Raw genomic sequence first — 16,122 nt, 5'->3', positions numbered from 1 at the left:
TTCCTCTTAAAAAAAATAGAATAAGTATATTATGTCACTAAGGCACTGTGTGAGATGATTGTGACAGTATATGAAAATGTTAAGATGAGCTAAAATGTGAATTACCAATTTGTTAAATAATGGCTATTTGGAGGAAGTCAATATTAAAACAGGATTTGTAATAAATGGGATAAAACATGAAAAACCACTGGTATGTCTTCCTTTGTATGAAGTACAGTACACTGGACAGCTAATCCAACTTTTCTTATTATTTTTATTTTTATTTTATGAGAGAATAAAAGAAGAAATTAGCATTTTATGTATGTCACCCAGAAATGTTATTAAAGCACAGTTCCTGTTTGTTGATGTGACATTTAGACAGTTTTTCTTAGACTAGTACTTCTAAAATGCTGCTACCACAATAAACAAGAGTACTTTCTGGAAAATGTCACAAACATATCACAAATGTAGATCAAACAATCTCAACATTAAACAATGTCACAATCTTTTCGCTAAATGACAGATGTTTATGCTGGAATCTGACACACTTCGAATACTCCTTTTATTCAGTCAGCTGGAGATTACATACACAGTGATGTGCAGTGGGGTGTACAGCAGCAGTACCTATAGCATCCTTGAGGTATCTGTGACCTATCAGTTTGAGGTACTCTTCCACAGCCTTTGTCGCTAGCGTGTTCTCACGAAAGATCAAGTGCTCACGGTCCATGAATCGATCCACCTCACACATCGCCATGTCCGATAGGAACTCCTGAGAAGAGATTACATTTTCAGTTCAGCGGAGCATATACAAAGGAAAGGAAATAGTACTTATTGCAATGAAACAAACCTACAGATCATTCAGAGAGCTAGATGGACATGAACAGCAATGATTTACGGAACAATAACATGCAATCAAGTTACCCTTTGTTTACCTTTGTCTTCCCTGTGCTTTGAAGGATGTGCACCAGAGCAAACGCCACCTCCTCTTTGCTTTTCACGCTTAACAGCGGCTCCAGGACTGCACACAGTGTTCGGTAGTTGTTGGTAATGTACTCGGCAAACTCCTTGTACAGCTCCATCGGGAGGATGTTCATAGTCTGATAGCGGGACTTGACACGAAGTGAGGCGTTGATCACTTTGGCACTTCCAACACCACCGCTTTTGGACAAGACACTGGACTGTATCACCGGGTACCACTGCTCCACAAACTGCCGGCCTGTGATGCTGGAGATGGGGATGCTGACAAGGCCAAGATATGTGCTTTTCTCCTAGATTACCAAGCAAACATTTTATTTTATTTTATTTTTCAATATTTGTAGAACAATAAAATGGCTTTTGACCCAGAACTAGGTTTTTTTTAAATACAGAATACGTTACCTTGCGTCTTTTTTTGTCAGTTTCCTTGTAGAGGTGCAAACGAAGGCTACGAATGGTAGGCAAATTGTTAAATTCAAAATGCTCGCCCCAGAAGACGGTGTCGGTCCGGGGTTTGCTGGTGGTGCGTGCATACAGCATGTCATCCAGACACAGCTCACAATAGTAGCGTTTCTTAGCCGGAAGGTCTCGAGCTTCAATGATCCACAACTTGAGCACATTGTCCACCCGTCTGCTGTTGTCCTGAAAGTGAAACGAGGAGTTCTGTTACGGCATTATAACAGTCCTTATCTACATCTGTGCTTAATGTTACACCCTGGATCCCGTGATAACAGGTCACCAGGTTCATTTTGATTTAGTGGAAGTTGAAAAAATTCTATTGTATCTACCTTGTTAGGTTTGACGGCTCGTTGCAGATTTTCAATCCACTTGTCTCTCTCTGAAGCTGAACGGCAGGCAAAACATTTTGTCCCTGAATTGGTGGTCACCTGCAGACAAAAATAAAGTTTTAGTGTATTCATTCATGTATAATATTCCTTATACGGCTGCTGCAACAACTAATTACTTTCACTATAGATTTATCTGTTGATTGTTTTTCCGATTAATCAGTCTGTAAAATGAGTTGAAAATGAAGGAAAATTTCTCAAAGCTCAACGTAACGTCTTCAAATTGCTTGTTTTGTCCATAACTCACAGATAATTCATTTAAAGTCAGATAAAACAGGGGGAAACAGCAAATTCTCATATTTGATGAGCTGGAACCAAGAATCTCTTCAAGACTAAAAGACTAAAGATGATTAATCAATTCCAAACTGTTCTGTCTGCCTATTAATTCTTTAAACCACTAGGTCGCATCATCTGTCTAGACGTAAGAAGTAGCTTTGTAGTGGCACCTGGTTTGATGTCTTTACATATTCAGCACGTTTTAACAAATTCAAGTAAATTGGTCAGTTGGCTAAAGAAGTATACAGTGAGCCCATTAGTGGGCAGGTGAAACCAGGCAGAATAGGTTATACAACATAACGCACCTCAAAGCAGTACTCTTGTCCTAAAATGCTAGAATGGACAGGTTTGATTATAGCATCTTCATCCAAAACTAGGTCCAAAGCCTCCGCAGCACTGCTAGGAGAAAGTAGGGATTCATGGGAGTGGGATTCTTTGAAGCTCTGCATCAATCGTGTCCTGGTGAGAGAAGAAGATATATTATATTTGTACTATATTTATATTTACTTTCAGAATTCAGATAGCCATTGGTCTTCATATATTGATTATATTGGTCTTTAGTTAAACAATCCAGAAATGTTTTCATTTAACAAACAATGAGTCACTGCAGCTCAGAAATCCTTGTTCATCACACCTGCAATTTCAGTATGACTTTTGAGATCTGATCCTTTTATAATGAGTTTATGGGAAAAGTTAAGACCACCAGATTTTCAGTTCGGGTGTCTGCAGTTTGGTTTGTTGACTCGACTCATGTTACTCATACTGCATGTTAGGAAATGGCCCACAGTGTCTCCGTTCGTGGTGTTGCCTGGAAATGCAATTCTTTAATTTCCTATAACTGCACAATCATTTAAATGTAAATGCAATGTTGTTACTGCCCACTGTGTAAATGGGGAAAAATGTAAACCAAGAGAAGCGGTTCAGAAGGGCTAGTCTGCAGAAATATTGTACTGCAGTTATAAAAAGGCACAGAGGATTAGACCTGATCATAGGGTAACCTTTAGAGGAGGGGGAAAGGTGAGCCAAGGCTGTCTCTCAGGCGAAGCAAGGTCATTAGGCCAATAGAAAAAATTAGTTAGTTGCTTCGAGTTAGATGAGAAGATTCATTTCTTATAAATATGAAGATAGAGCCAGCAGGTGATTAGCTTAGCTTAGCTTAGCATAAAGGCTGAAAGTAGGGGGAGCTTCTGTTCAAAGATATAAAAATATAACCCTTCCCAAAATATCAAACTATACAGGCGTATTTCCCAAAATGTTGAACTATTCCTTTAAATTTTCTTTTAAAGGTTTTGAAGAAGAATGAACTGAAGTGGAGTTCATCTGCAGTGCTGAAGCTGGAGCCAGCATGCTGCATTTTTAACACTTTGCCTTTGAACACAAGAGAGAAACCAAGGGAAAAGAGAAAGCAGCAGCTTTGAAGAAACACCTGATAATTATGCAGCAAATGAGGAGTGCTAATTTAAGGCCAGATTTAATGTTGATGCGAGGTGCAGTGAATCGCCCAGTTTGAGGAGATGACACTGCCATCGCAGAATATACAGAAGTACATGAAAACTGCTTTGGTAAACCAACTTGGCAGAAGAGGTAGAGCAGCTGCGCTGGAAAGCTAGAGTGTGAAGTTGGACGCCGAGGGTTTATAGCAAAGTCAACTTAACACTACTGAGTGAATTAAGTGTGTGTGGGCAGAACTCAAAGCAGGCTGTGAAGGCAGCTGTCTGAGGCAGCGGTGGGAGCTGGAGAACGGCTGTGGTTAGAGGGGGAAGCACACGGACTGAGGCAGGAAGTCCCTTTAACCCCAACACCTCCTTCAGCGCAGCCTCTACAGAAGCCCTTGGGTTGATATATAATTCATTTTAACATTTGAACTGGGCTTCTGCACTGGCGCTCACCCTGCATTTTAGAACAAAGGATTTTTACATCCCTTGCTAAACGACACATTTCACATCTCTGAGCATCGGACATCCACACCTGCCCTAAAAACGTCTATTATGCATCTCCTGTGGCTGGAGGAAAGTGTGCTGTCAGCATTACATTTTTACTTTCTGCCTCTCCCTCTCTACGTCTTTACATTTCCCATAAGTCCCTCGTGACTGGATTGTGTGAGGACTGCATAAAATTTTGATCACAATGCAAGCCAGAACCCTCCGAGGTGTGACCTCAAGTCAGAATACAAAACAAGAAAAAGCTGTCAAGAGATCCTCTAGAGCTGCAAGCTATCGCACACTGACACGATCAGATAACAGAAATGACACTGACATGATAAATGTAGGCATCATTTATATTCTAGCACTGTCCAACAAACCTTTGAAATTAAAGTATTTTACCAAAATTGGAGGGACACCTGCACATGGACTCCAAACATAAATGTATTTAAAAAGACAAGGTTTTGATTGCTCTTGGATCTTTGTCAGGTCAAAATGTTTAAAAAATGCTTTATAATGACAGGTGCAATTACCCATCTAACACTAACAAAGGAAACACAATCAAAAATAAATGAATACCAAAAAGCAGCAGTATTTATTCAAACAAATGTGTGGTTTGGAGTCAGCATGCAGGCACGACTCTTTTTAACAATGCTGTTTCCCAATAGACTTGCAGCTGTGATGTATATAATATACCCTCCTTCTACTATTGTGCAGACATTAACTTAACTAACCAACATTTGTCTTACATGCAGTGATAATATGTCCTCCACAACCAATGAGCTTTTATAGGTCTTTACTCGGCAAACCAATTTTAAGTTCACTAATAATACGTCACTGCTCTGATGGCAGCATTGCATTGCATGATGGGATACATTTCTTTGTAGTGCTGCTATTAATGTCAATCAAATGAATATCGTTAGTCACTGCCTGAAAGCTCTGGAGAAAGAACAAGCTCAAACCATCTGTGAGTGTGTCACAAAAGCCAATGTCCTTCACTCAGGAGGGCTTTGCTTTTTTGTCAGAGTGGTTGATAAAAAGCCACAGTTCAGGTAAAGAGTGTCAGGTGGGCCACCAGCAGTGTGACATCCACAAATAAAAACACAATGGCTCTTAAAAACACAGCAGAGATTTTAGTTGTTTGAGGAAAGGACAAAAACACATCTTCCCTCAGGATATCACAAATGTTAATGTTAGCATGTCAGCATTACAGGGATGAGGGCTAATTAGATTTCACTACATTTCCCAAGATTCTCATCAGTCAGTTGTTTTAAAGACACTGTAAACTGAAAAACACGTTTTCCAAGTTCTAATCCTGAAGAATGTGATATTTCATCTTTTAAAAGTTACATAGTCTTGCTTTAAACAGTGTCCAAAGTATTGGACTGCCTGACTGAGACTGAGCTTTCTAGAGCCAAATGTGAGGCTAAAAATACATGATACAAACAGGGCAATTTTACACTTGAACTAAGAACATAACAATTGTCATAAACATTATCAGAAACAACTTCAACAATCTGCTTTAATACAGTGCACTGTAATTACACACACTATGCTATACACTATAATTAGAGTACACAATCAGCTTGTCCTATAATAAGAGGAAACCTTCAAGCTAGGTATTGAGGTTGGCAATGTTCTAGTTGCAGCTTAAAAAGAAATGTAGCCTTTAGCAGTGAAAGTGAGAGGTTCCCATGCAGAAGCAATTGTAGCATAAGGTAGTCACAGCAAACCCACTAAAGTAACACCCAGCGCGGCACATCAACCATCCAAGCAAGAACTGATTTGATTGTTGACGGCTGAGTAGTGTCCAAAGCTGCTCCTGATCTAAGTGCTTAAATAGGCTTATTGATGTTACATGTGCTGTATATGTCATCTTTGTGATGGTTGTGGGGCAGAACAGTGGCTACACTTTCACCTCATTGTAAAAAGGTTCATGGAGGGGCATCCTAGTGGTTAAGATGCATACCATATAACGTTCCCTGACTTGATTCCAGCCGGGAACACTTGTTGCATGTCATACCCCTCTCTTTCTCCCCACAATTCCTGCGAGGCTCTACACTGTCAACTGTCAATTAAAGGCAGAAACTATCCAAATAAAAAGTTTAAGGTCTCTTGTTTTTTCTGCGTGGAGTTAGCGTTTTCTCCCTGGGTTTGTGTGGGTGCCCGCTGGGTGCTCCAGCTTCCTCCCACAGTCCAACAACATGATCCAGGGGAACACAGAATCCACGCTGTCATCATCTTTATTTTTTGCCATGATCACATAATTATTGCATGATCTTGCCACAATACAGACTGTACAATGCATGTCTTATTATGTCTACCGATTATGGATGACTTCAGCAGTCCAACCTACTGCTCTGGACAAGCAATAACAAGAAAACAAAGCTAATTTAAAAATGTTATGATCACAAGGAAACAGGATTAATTGCAACCATGGCCTCTCCAGCCTGTCATTTGATGTATATCAGGTGAATTGTGAACACTAAATCACAGGTAGGAATATATTTGTTAGACGTGTGATAAACTGGCAACCTGTCCACGGTGTTTCCCTGGCTTTTGCCCAAAGCATGCTGGGACAGGCTCCAACCCCCACATGACACTGAATTAGAAAACGGTTGGTTTTACCTTGAACTATATAAACTTTACACAGTAAAGGTTACTAACCTCTCTTGGTCCGCACTACGAAACCGGGGCAAAATCATTTGTCTGAAGCTGCTGGTTCGGTCCAGTTTGGGCTGGCTTTTGGCCCTCTTGATGGAACCCTTCAACCTTCGATTGAGAAAACTCTGAAGATTCATCAAGAGAAAATAGAAACAAATACAGTTCATAAAAGCGGAGTAAAAACACTTCCCTCCACTGTTGGAATATAATGCAATAACAAAATATCCATCATTTACTAGTAGGCTGGGCTGGAAACATGATGTAGGAAAACGTATCTATGAAAGTGTAAACTCTCCTTCAAGTATCACAGAAAGCTTACATATGCCATGCACTTGCATCAGGAGAGTGTGACAGTGTTACTGTACTCACCGGCTGTCTGAAGGGCTGTGGGGTGGCATTGGGAGGGGTCTCCATGCTTGACTGTCTTACAGAGGCAAAACTTGCCCTGCGAGATTGGTCTATTAGTGCAGCAATAAAAAAAGAAGGGAAAAAAGAAATCAACATACAAACAAGCACACATTACATACATTGAATTATTATTCCTAGTCAACAATTGCAGGTGTTGTACTATTCTAATAAATATAAAATGTTTTTGTCCTTTTTTCCTCAATCTGAATCCAGATACAGCATCAAAATACATAAAGTGCATTATGAAACATCATGAAACAAAATGCTGGGACTATTAAGATTTTGATGATGAACTGTACAAACTGTCTGGTGAGTCAGACTAATTGGCTGCTGAGTTGTGGCGATTAAAATGTATCATGTTGCTGTAGGGCTTTTGCTGAGTAAATTTCCATCAAATTTTGCAAGGTTGCTCAGAGTTTATCTGTGCAATTCTGACAATTTAATGTCAACTGGGTCACACCTACTTTGGCAGCCAATAATCGGAAATCGGTATGGAATCAGAAAACTAATTAAAAACTTTTTGAGCTCATCTAAATACATTTTGTACCAAATTTGGTGAAGAAAAAATTAAATATGCAAGCAGCTTAAGAGTCATATAAAGTGTGTTGGCTTGCAAAGTGCTCTGAAAACTCTTGTGAGATTTTAAAACAACATGAGGCAACATGAACAATATTACAGAAATCTGATGATGTAATAACAAAATGACACAAAATGGTTTTTGAAATAGGTCACAAAGGAATAAAACACATTAGTACAATATTGCATGATTACTTCATAAAGGATATAACAGCTTAACGGATTGCGTAATTATAATGTTGAATCATAATATAACAAAGTTATTTAACTCATATTTCTTGATATTATCATCACTAAAAAGTACAATATGTTGCACCCTTTATGAGGTCATAACCCACAGGTAACTTTCCTTTTATTACATTATCTTATTCATTGCTTGTGTCATTACCTTGCAGCTGCTTAGGTCACGTACAGACAGGGAAATAGTGTTTAAAAAAAACATGACAAACACATAATATTAACAAACAAGCTAAAAGCACATCAACAATGCAGAATAGTAGGTGTATGTAAAGCTCAGCAACAAGGACAGACAGCTACAGCCTCCAGAAAACCCACAAAGAACAACACTGTGACAGTCTGAAAGACGCTTAGATGCTATTCATCACACTTCCATTGGAGAACATTATGTGTATCCAAGGCCAGAGGAAAATTACGCAAAACCTGATGTGAAAACTATATTGGGCTCCTATATAGTGCAAAGAAATAACATGCTGTAATGAGTCATCTTGAACCTTGTGCCCTTCGTCTGACTTTGGGCTTGTGCAAACTCTGGAACATGATGGTGGATCTATAAAAGTATAGACTGCTATCTGTAGGGAATCAGATCTGATGCTTTCTCTACATGACTGTGTTTCGGCTAAGAAAGATGAGGCCAATGCACAGCATCTTTGAGTGCAAATACTCCACAACAGCAACACAAGGAGGAATGAAGCATGTCTAAAGGTAAAACGTTGCCCTTACTTGAAGCCAAAGACGATTATTTTTTAGCCCTGGTTATACAATAAAGCCACTTCCTATTTTATATTCATATTTCGTTTGGATTTTACGCATTTTTAAGCTTGTTGTATATTCAAAATCTTTGAAGTGTGGCATAAAACTGTCACTAATTCATCCACAGGTTTGTCTTTTAAAGCTAAAAAAACGTGATAATGTTTCATGTTCATTCTGCTCTATTTTTGTCTATAATTTTGTTTTATCTATTTTTTTTAGAAATTACCCACTACCCAAAGGAGCTGTTGCAACAGAGAATAAAGGCACTCTGTCATCCTATGATTTCTACGCTCCCAAAGCATGTAAATAGGCTACTCTCCAGGTTCTATTCTGAATCCCAGCTAATTGTTTGGTATCCATGGAAACAACTCCAAGAGCTTCTACTTGAACTGTAGAAGATATTGGCACACAACTGCACAATAAAGATGATGAAAAACACTAAGTAACATTCTGCACAACACACATGCGAGTGAACTGATCAGACCCATCGGCTGCCCACGGGGGGAATCTTCCTCGACCAAAGGAAATATTTCAGTTTCTTTTGTGTCTCATGAGGGGCTGAATCCTGTCACTTCTCAGAGGCACAGCTACATCGAATTGATTGAATGACCCCGCAGAGGAATATTTTAGCATATTTCCAATTTTTAACATGACAGCCACCTGCATCATGTGGTGCTCTAAGTAAACGTGACATATTAGAACACATGGATGTGTTCACATGGGCTATTCTGAATGTAAATTGCTGTCAGGATGGTATGTGTGGGCGGCAACAGCCTCTAGCTAACTGTGATACAGAGGGAGAGGAAGACAGAAAGAGGAAGACTGTGAGTGGGTGTTGGAGAAACATACTCAACCTTTAGCATATACAGTATCTCTCTATTAATACACATTTGGAAACTTTTTTAATAAATTGAATTAAATCATGAACCTTTTTCACAGGATTGATTTTTTTATATAGTTTTTATATTTCATGTTATAGAAAAAAAATAGGTGCAGTATAAGGACACAATCTCCCAGCAGCTATTCATTTACCAAAAGATGCCCTTAATGAAACCCCAACTTTCCATTCAACCCATGGCACACACTCATCAAACAGCTATTACCATAACTACAATTAGACATGTACTACATCAGCACCGGTACTGTTGGAGGGTTTGGTATCGTCTATGACAAGACCGATCGGCATTAAATACATTTTCTTCATCAATTTCATCAAGCAATTCAGTGTTTCTGCTATCAGTTGGATTCATTTAGTACCACAGGGCTGCCAACTCAGTTTTGCTATCACTGGCCTCATGTTACCTTACATAACAAGACAACACCTCAAAAACACAGCGCTATTAGTGGTCAACAAGAGTACGCAGTCATGCTAGCACCTCTGTTAGGCTGTAATTAGGCACAACAGTGGTTTTAAGCCGCGGATGCAGTGACGGTGTCCTTGCAAAACGGGAACCTTAAGTACTGGACAAATTGAAAATTTGATTTGATGGTTGAAAATCTAAATGAAAAGTCAGGGGATCACTGAAGTGATTACAATTCATCAAAGTCTGCATCAAAGTGGTGGACCGACCGACAGACCAACATTACCATCCATAGAGCCACAGCACTAGCGTAAATAATCCCAATGAGTTCTACACATCTGTACACACACAATCTGTACTCAGAGTTGTGGTATCAGTATCTGAAGAGAAAAGTTGGATCTGTGCATCCCTAGCGGCAATACAATCCTACATAGTGCCCGTTTGTTGGCTTGCAGATGGAATTTATCAAAAAGAAAGGCTCAAGATTCAATGTGAACAAGTTTTCACACATATTACAAAACCGTTAACAGCCCCAAACAGTTGCACTTGTTTGGAAAGTTATTTTATCGTTTGACTGTGTCCTCTAAGTGATGCCTGTATCATCTGGAGGCCACAGCTATGACTGAAATCCCTACAGAGAATACTGCTGGGACAGTATGTGGATGTCAGGGTGGTTATTATAGTACAGTGGCTTTTCAAACTGCAGCTGACTATAAATATAATAGAAAATCATTACGCTTGTATTATATAATGTATTTAAACTCCCAAAATCAAGTCACAGCATAAAACTTTTTGGTATGGACACAGAAGTATTCAACAGCGCAGTTTTAAATGAAACCTGACGTCAATACGGATGCTTTTACTGATCATCATTTGCATTTTCACTCATGATGAGAATCTGCATTGTTTATGCTACTAAGTGAGGCGGTGTGCTCTCTGACAGGTGTCACATTCAGTTTGTTTTCTGTCACTTGTGAGGCCTCTTCAGTGTTATGAGGGCTACATGATTTCCGTCTTACGATTCACTGCATTGAGAGCGGGAGCTGAGCTTGATTTATTGCGACTGTCCAAGATGGTGATGATGCAGTCTAGTTTGTCTCGGAGTGACAGTGTTTCCAGTAACATCACACACAAACATATACACACACACGATCTCGTTATGTCTGGTCTGGAGCATCTGACAACAAGGAGCCTCTGGTGACTCACAGACAGGCCTGCAGGGGCAGATGTCGCATTCATGTCATATGGAAGTCTCCGTAATTGCCACATTCCGACTAGTAAATACTGTTCATGTCAACAACCAAATGGTAATTACGGCTGGGAATTTGGAATTTTTCCGACAGCTCTAATATGTCCAGAACACAAGTCGATACACAAACTAAATCCTAATTTAATGCTGTTGTGATCGTGCAAACTATTCACCTTCCTGCAAAATCTGCCCATCATAAAACTGAAGTTAAACTTTTGGAAAAATGTTATTATAAATGTATATAATTAGTGCAAGTTTATTACATTTGGACAAATAATTGACCATCTATATATCACAGCCCAGTTTATACAGCCAGTAACACGATGCTGAGGCAAAAGCACATCTTTCCTTCACTTTTTAACTCTGCTTCTGAGATTTGATATTGTGCATACATAGCTATATGCAACTCACCAAGAAGCAACTTATGTTCATCACTGTTAACCTTGCTTATATTTTTTTTGTGGGATATTTTTGATATTTCATATTTGCACAATTTCCTCCTGCAACTGCGGCACAACAATTTCCCTCCAAATAAATAACGTTCTATCTTATCTGTATCTGTTCTGAGTTCATAGTTTCCACTGTATGTATCTATTCAAAACAGGTCAAACTTAGTGCTGTTTGTATTAAACTGTTTAATTTTTATTGTCTATACAATTCTAGACAACTGAATTCATTTTACAATGCAGTTAATAAATTCAAAATTTATGAGTTTCATCATGTGATTGATTAAATCTGCAATTTACTGCAGGTCACAAGTAATCACCTGTACTATGATTCCATCAGTATTACAGCCCGGCCAATAAATTGGCTGGCTGATATTATCAGCTGACAACAGCTTATCACAGGTATGTTGACCAATCTGTGGTACAGAAATACCAAAGAATACGTTTGAGATTATTTAGAAACGATGACTCAACTTTATTTTTCAACTATAAAAAGTCCTGCTTGGTCAAAATTCTTTTAAAAAAACAACTTCAGATATCTTTATCAAAAATGTTTGTTTGTGTTATGTGTGCATGAAAACAAATTAATATTGACCTTTACATTGTCATGGAGTTTTAGATTCTATTATATTGTCTTCTAGGTATTGGTGGGGCTATAATAATACCGTATGAACATATTTACACTTTTATTATTCCACAGTCAGCACAAAATCTTCTGCAAACAACAATAGTGAGATATTATCACCCCTTAAAAATAGAAAAGGTTCAATTTACCCAAATTACCGAAAGACTAGCCATTAAGAGCTCTCATCTTATATATTTAACCTCCTAAGTCCCAAGCTCTATCTTAATTTCTCTTTGCTATTTGGGCTTATTGGGACCTGATAAGTATAAAAACTAAGCATCATCTGTTGACATGATGTAGTTCCACATACGGGGACAATTTTGAATTTCCATATAAGCAGAATTAAGTATTATGGTATAACCCAAAATGTTATGTCCACGCATGTGGATGCCAGGTCTTAGGAGGTTAATATGGATGGATAGCACAAGAGGCAAGTGAGAATTGTTTTTTCTATGTTTTTAATTTGGGTGAGCTGACTCTTTAAGACAACACTTAACTCTAGAAGCGCTTGTTTAAGAAAATAAATGCCAACTGCAAGTCCACTTGGTCAAAGGGGGTTTATCTGCCATCATAAATTCATCACAGCATCTCAGCTGTTGAAAAACCACTGACAGTGCAAATGTGTGTAGAAAGTTAAGGCCATTCATTAACAGCATGCTGTCCAAACAATCGGCCTGCATGACTGACGGGAGCAAAACCTCGCTGTATCAACCTTGTGGCTCTTTGACAAGCTGGCAGCATTGCCCCAGGAGGTTTGACACAGTTCAAGTGTGAGCAGTGATTTACAAAAATGCAGAATGACATTGGAGACGCCGAGCACATTTGGAGAATCAACTGCTTGATGGAATAAACTCTTGTCTTGCGATGCCTGGTGCTTTTAAATGCAAGGTGAATAAACGCTATTGTTTAATACAGTTCGGCTCCCTGTTGGGTAAAGACGCTCCCTTATGAGCCCAACATATACATTCAAACGATAGTGGCACTAAAAAGTTAGTAGTGCTTTAATTACAAGATGCTTAAATAAAAAAAACGCTGTGGGGTTTATGCTAAGTAATGTTGAGCAAAAAAGGGACAAGTGACACTTGTAACTGGTTCAGAGCCACTCCGATGCTATGTTTAGAAACAGCACTGTAATCAAGTAAATGTAAAATGCACAGAAGAGGCAGAGCTGCAGGATTTGAAAGCAGAGGTGGGTGGAGGGGTTGAGGAAGCAGGGGCAGTGTGGGCGCGAGGGAGCCACGGGAAAGAACCTGAGATCGGCTTGAAAACGAAGAAGATATATTTGGAGGAACAGAAACTGACTTCCAACGTTCTGCAATGCAACCACGATTTCTCAAGGCCAAGAGACTGGGGTTTTTAAAATGTGAATACCCTTCAAGAAGAGGGAATCTAACCTAAATAAACAACCTGAAGTTGCTCTCCATCATGTGTGATTTCCAGATTTCCCATCTCTCTCCCGCCTGTCCCTCTGACTGTGTGTGTGTGTGTGTGTGTGTGTGTGTGTGTGTGTGTGTGTGTGTGTGTGAGCTAGCCAAGGGGAGTGTGGCCTAGTTACCATAGGAACATGTTTGCAGCTTGTGCACTGCTCTCCATCAAACTACCTTCATTTTTACTAATGTATTTAGAGGCATTATTGTGTGCCGCGCTTGTAAATGAGCAGACCCAAATTTAAACAGCTGAAAATTGTGAACATGAAATCAGAGATCAAGCAGCAATTTGAAGCTCTTAACACCGACCCTACTGAGCTACTTCTGTATTATCTCACCAGACTTAACACAGTTGAAAATAAGGTGATTCTCAACTAACAATCCCACTACAATATGAACCGCCTCTTGTTAGTTTCCTCCTAAGATCACTGTGTAATGTTTAAAATGAAACAACTGCTTTACACGCTGCGCTAACTAACAGAAAATTATTTCTCTTCCTGTCCCTGGAGGGAGCAGAAATGGCTGCTTTCATCTGGGGAAGTAAAGAGAGCATAGAGAGGAGGAAGACTCAGTGTATCAAAGCCGGAGTAAAAGGCAAATGGCGCTATCAAACCTAGAGGATGTCAAAATAAAACTCTGGGAGTGTGACAAAGCAGGGCTCAGAGGGTGAGTGATGCTCCGGTGGAGGATTGAGTGGTAAAAAATCCTCAATATATTGAGGTACTTTTGTAAAGCTTCATAGTGCTGAAAAGGACTGTAAAGCCATGGCAGAGGAAAAAGAGCAGAATGGCGCGGCTGAGCCTGGAGTGTATGTTAAAGCTCCCATTAACCATTGGCAACAGTGGTGTCAATGGGTTTCAGAGAAAACAGCGGATTAAAGGGGAACATATAAAAACATATATAACAGAGAAAAGTCTTATTGGACCACGACAGACTGGAGAAGAGGCAGCAAAAGTTAGGCACAGTTGACAGTAGTGAAAAGCAGACTTCCACCAGTGTGGGGCTAAACTGACTCACTTGGGGTTAAAACTCCAGGTCCGCCACAGCAAACCTCCGCTTGACCAACCAACCCAAACTGACTCTGATGCGGGAGCCACGTCTTTGAAGATGTGTCCATGCAGCTATATGGCACAGACACAAGTTTCTTTTTTAGTTTTTAAGATTGATGGACCAAGAATCACTTATAACAACAATGACAATTTTTTTGTACAACAGAAAAAAACATAAACGTTAATGTGCATGTAAAAAATGAGAAATAAGGGAAAGTAACATTAATATAGACAATTATGACCAAAGATGAGAAGAAAACTTTACCACTTTGGTTCACAAATCAAACAAGGAGAAATGTAACCTCGAGCTACAATTTTGGTTTGGAATAGGGAATAGAGCTGCAACTTGGGATATAAGTTAAAAATATTTTTTTATCGTGCAGCTGGTGGAATATTTGTTCATCTAAATGGTTAGAGGAGTCTTTAAGGATTCTGGAAATGTCTTACAAACAGCAGTAAGTGTTGCTGAATAACCCTCTGGGTTTTCTCAAAGATCATCAGGGATTTATCTTTAAGAAATGTTGTCTCGAATTCACTGATAACACATGGGAGGCACAATCTGGGGCTGCTGCAGAGCATGTTAACACACTCAGAAACGTGTCTTTGTCTTGAAACAAATCAGACTTCATCAGACCAAAAACAGTGGTGCAGGTTTACTGTTTACTTCTTAATTTCACTCGCCATAGAGAGAAATAGAAGAACTGCATGCCACAATAAATCATATACTTGTATTAAAAGCAACATTGAACCTATATAGCTGCCCTTTATAGCCTTGTAGGCTAAATGTCATGATGCTGCTTAACCACAAGCTGTTATTATGATTAATTGATAAGCATTCCTACCGACACATCAGTGCTTTAATCCCCATGTTTTCTATTCCTTGTTCGCCGATTGGAATTTCAGGAAGAAAGGTGGGAAAAACAGTCATAAAACAGCCAATACATATTGTAACTGTCATCCAAACAAGGACATTTGGAAAACATACAAGACATTTGATTATTCTCTCATGACAGGGGACAGCTTCAATAGAGACTGTCCCACTCATGACATCCGTCTTATCTCAAAAATAACTGTTGGTCACAGCTGTATGAGATGCTAACTAGTTAGGCTGCCCACTTAAATGAGAACTCGGAGGGGGCTAACTCTAGTGCAGGAACAGATTAAGAGGGGGAGGATATGAGGTGAGGTTTGTTAGGCAGTTCTGGAAGAGAAAACAGATGAGTATTATGAGATGAGACTGTGTCAAGTGAGGCTCAGGATGCAGAAGAATTACCAGAAGGGTAAAAATATCTTGTGCTTTCTCTGTTGCTGAAAAAAAAATGAGGATGGCAAAAGAAAACAATTTGAGTAGATTGCAGGACAGGAGCTCACTGACAGGAGTCCTTCCTCT

The 16,122-nt window shown here is 39.3% G+C and overlaps 1 protein-coding gene across 1 annotated transcript in view; it reads right to left on the bottom strand.

Moving 5' to 3' along the window:
- LOC139298654 (ras/Rap GTPase-activating protein SynGAP-like) overlaps positions 1–15,600 on the bottom strand; it is a 31,383-nt gene extending 15,783 nt beyond the window's left edge. Inside the window, exons 1-9 of the mRNA XM_070921354.1 lie at positions 15,575–15,600; positions 14,701–14,804; positions 7,031–7,119; positions 6,665–6,786; positions 2,381–2,534; positions 1,743–1,841; positions 1,357–1,596; positions 912–1,247; positions 604–748 (exon numbers count right to left, since the gene is read on the bottom strand). Of these exons, the coding sequence (XP_070777455.1) occupies positions 604–748; positions 912–1,247; positions 1,357–1,596; positions 1,743–1,841; positions 2,381–2,534; positions 6,665–6,786; positions 7,031–7,119; positions 14,701–14,804; positions 15,575–15,600 (1,315 nt within the window). The remainder of the gene's footprint in view (positions 1–603; positions 749–911; positions 1,248–1,356; positions 1,597–1,742; positions 1,842–2,380; positions 2,535–6,664; positions 6,787–7,030; positions 7,120–14,700; positions 14,805–15,574) is intronic.
- Between the last annotated feature and the right edge of the window lie 522 nt (positions 15,601–16,122).

Source organism: Enoplosus armatus, chromosome 16 (genome assembly GCF_043641665.1).
Source record: "Enoplosus armatus isolate fEnoArm2 chromosome 16, fEnoArm2.hap1, whole genome shotgun sequence".
Taxonomy (NCBI): Eukaryota; Metazoa; Chordata; class Actinopteri; order Centrarchiformes; family Enoplosidae; genus Enoplosus; species Enoplosus armatus.
Note: the sequence above shows the minus strand (reverse complement) of the source record. Positions and strands in the feature narration are given on the sequence as shown.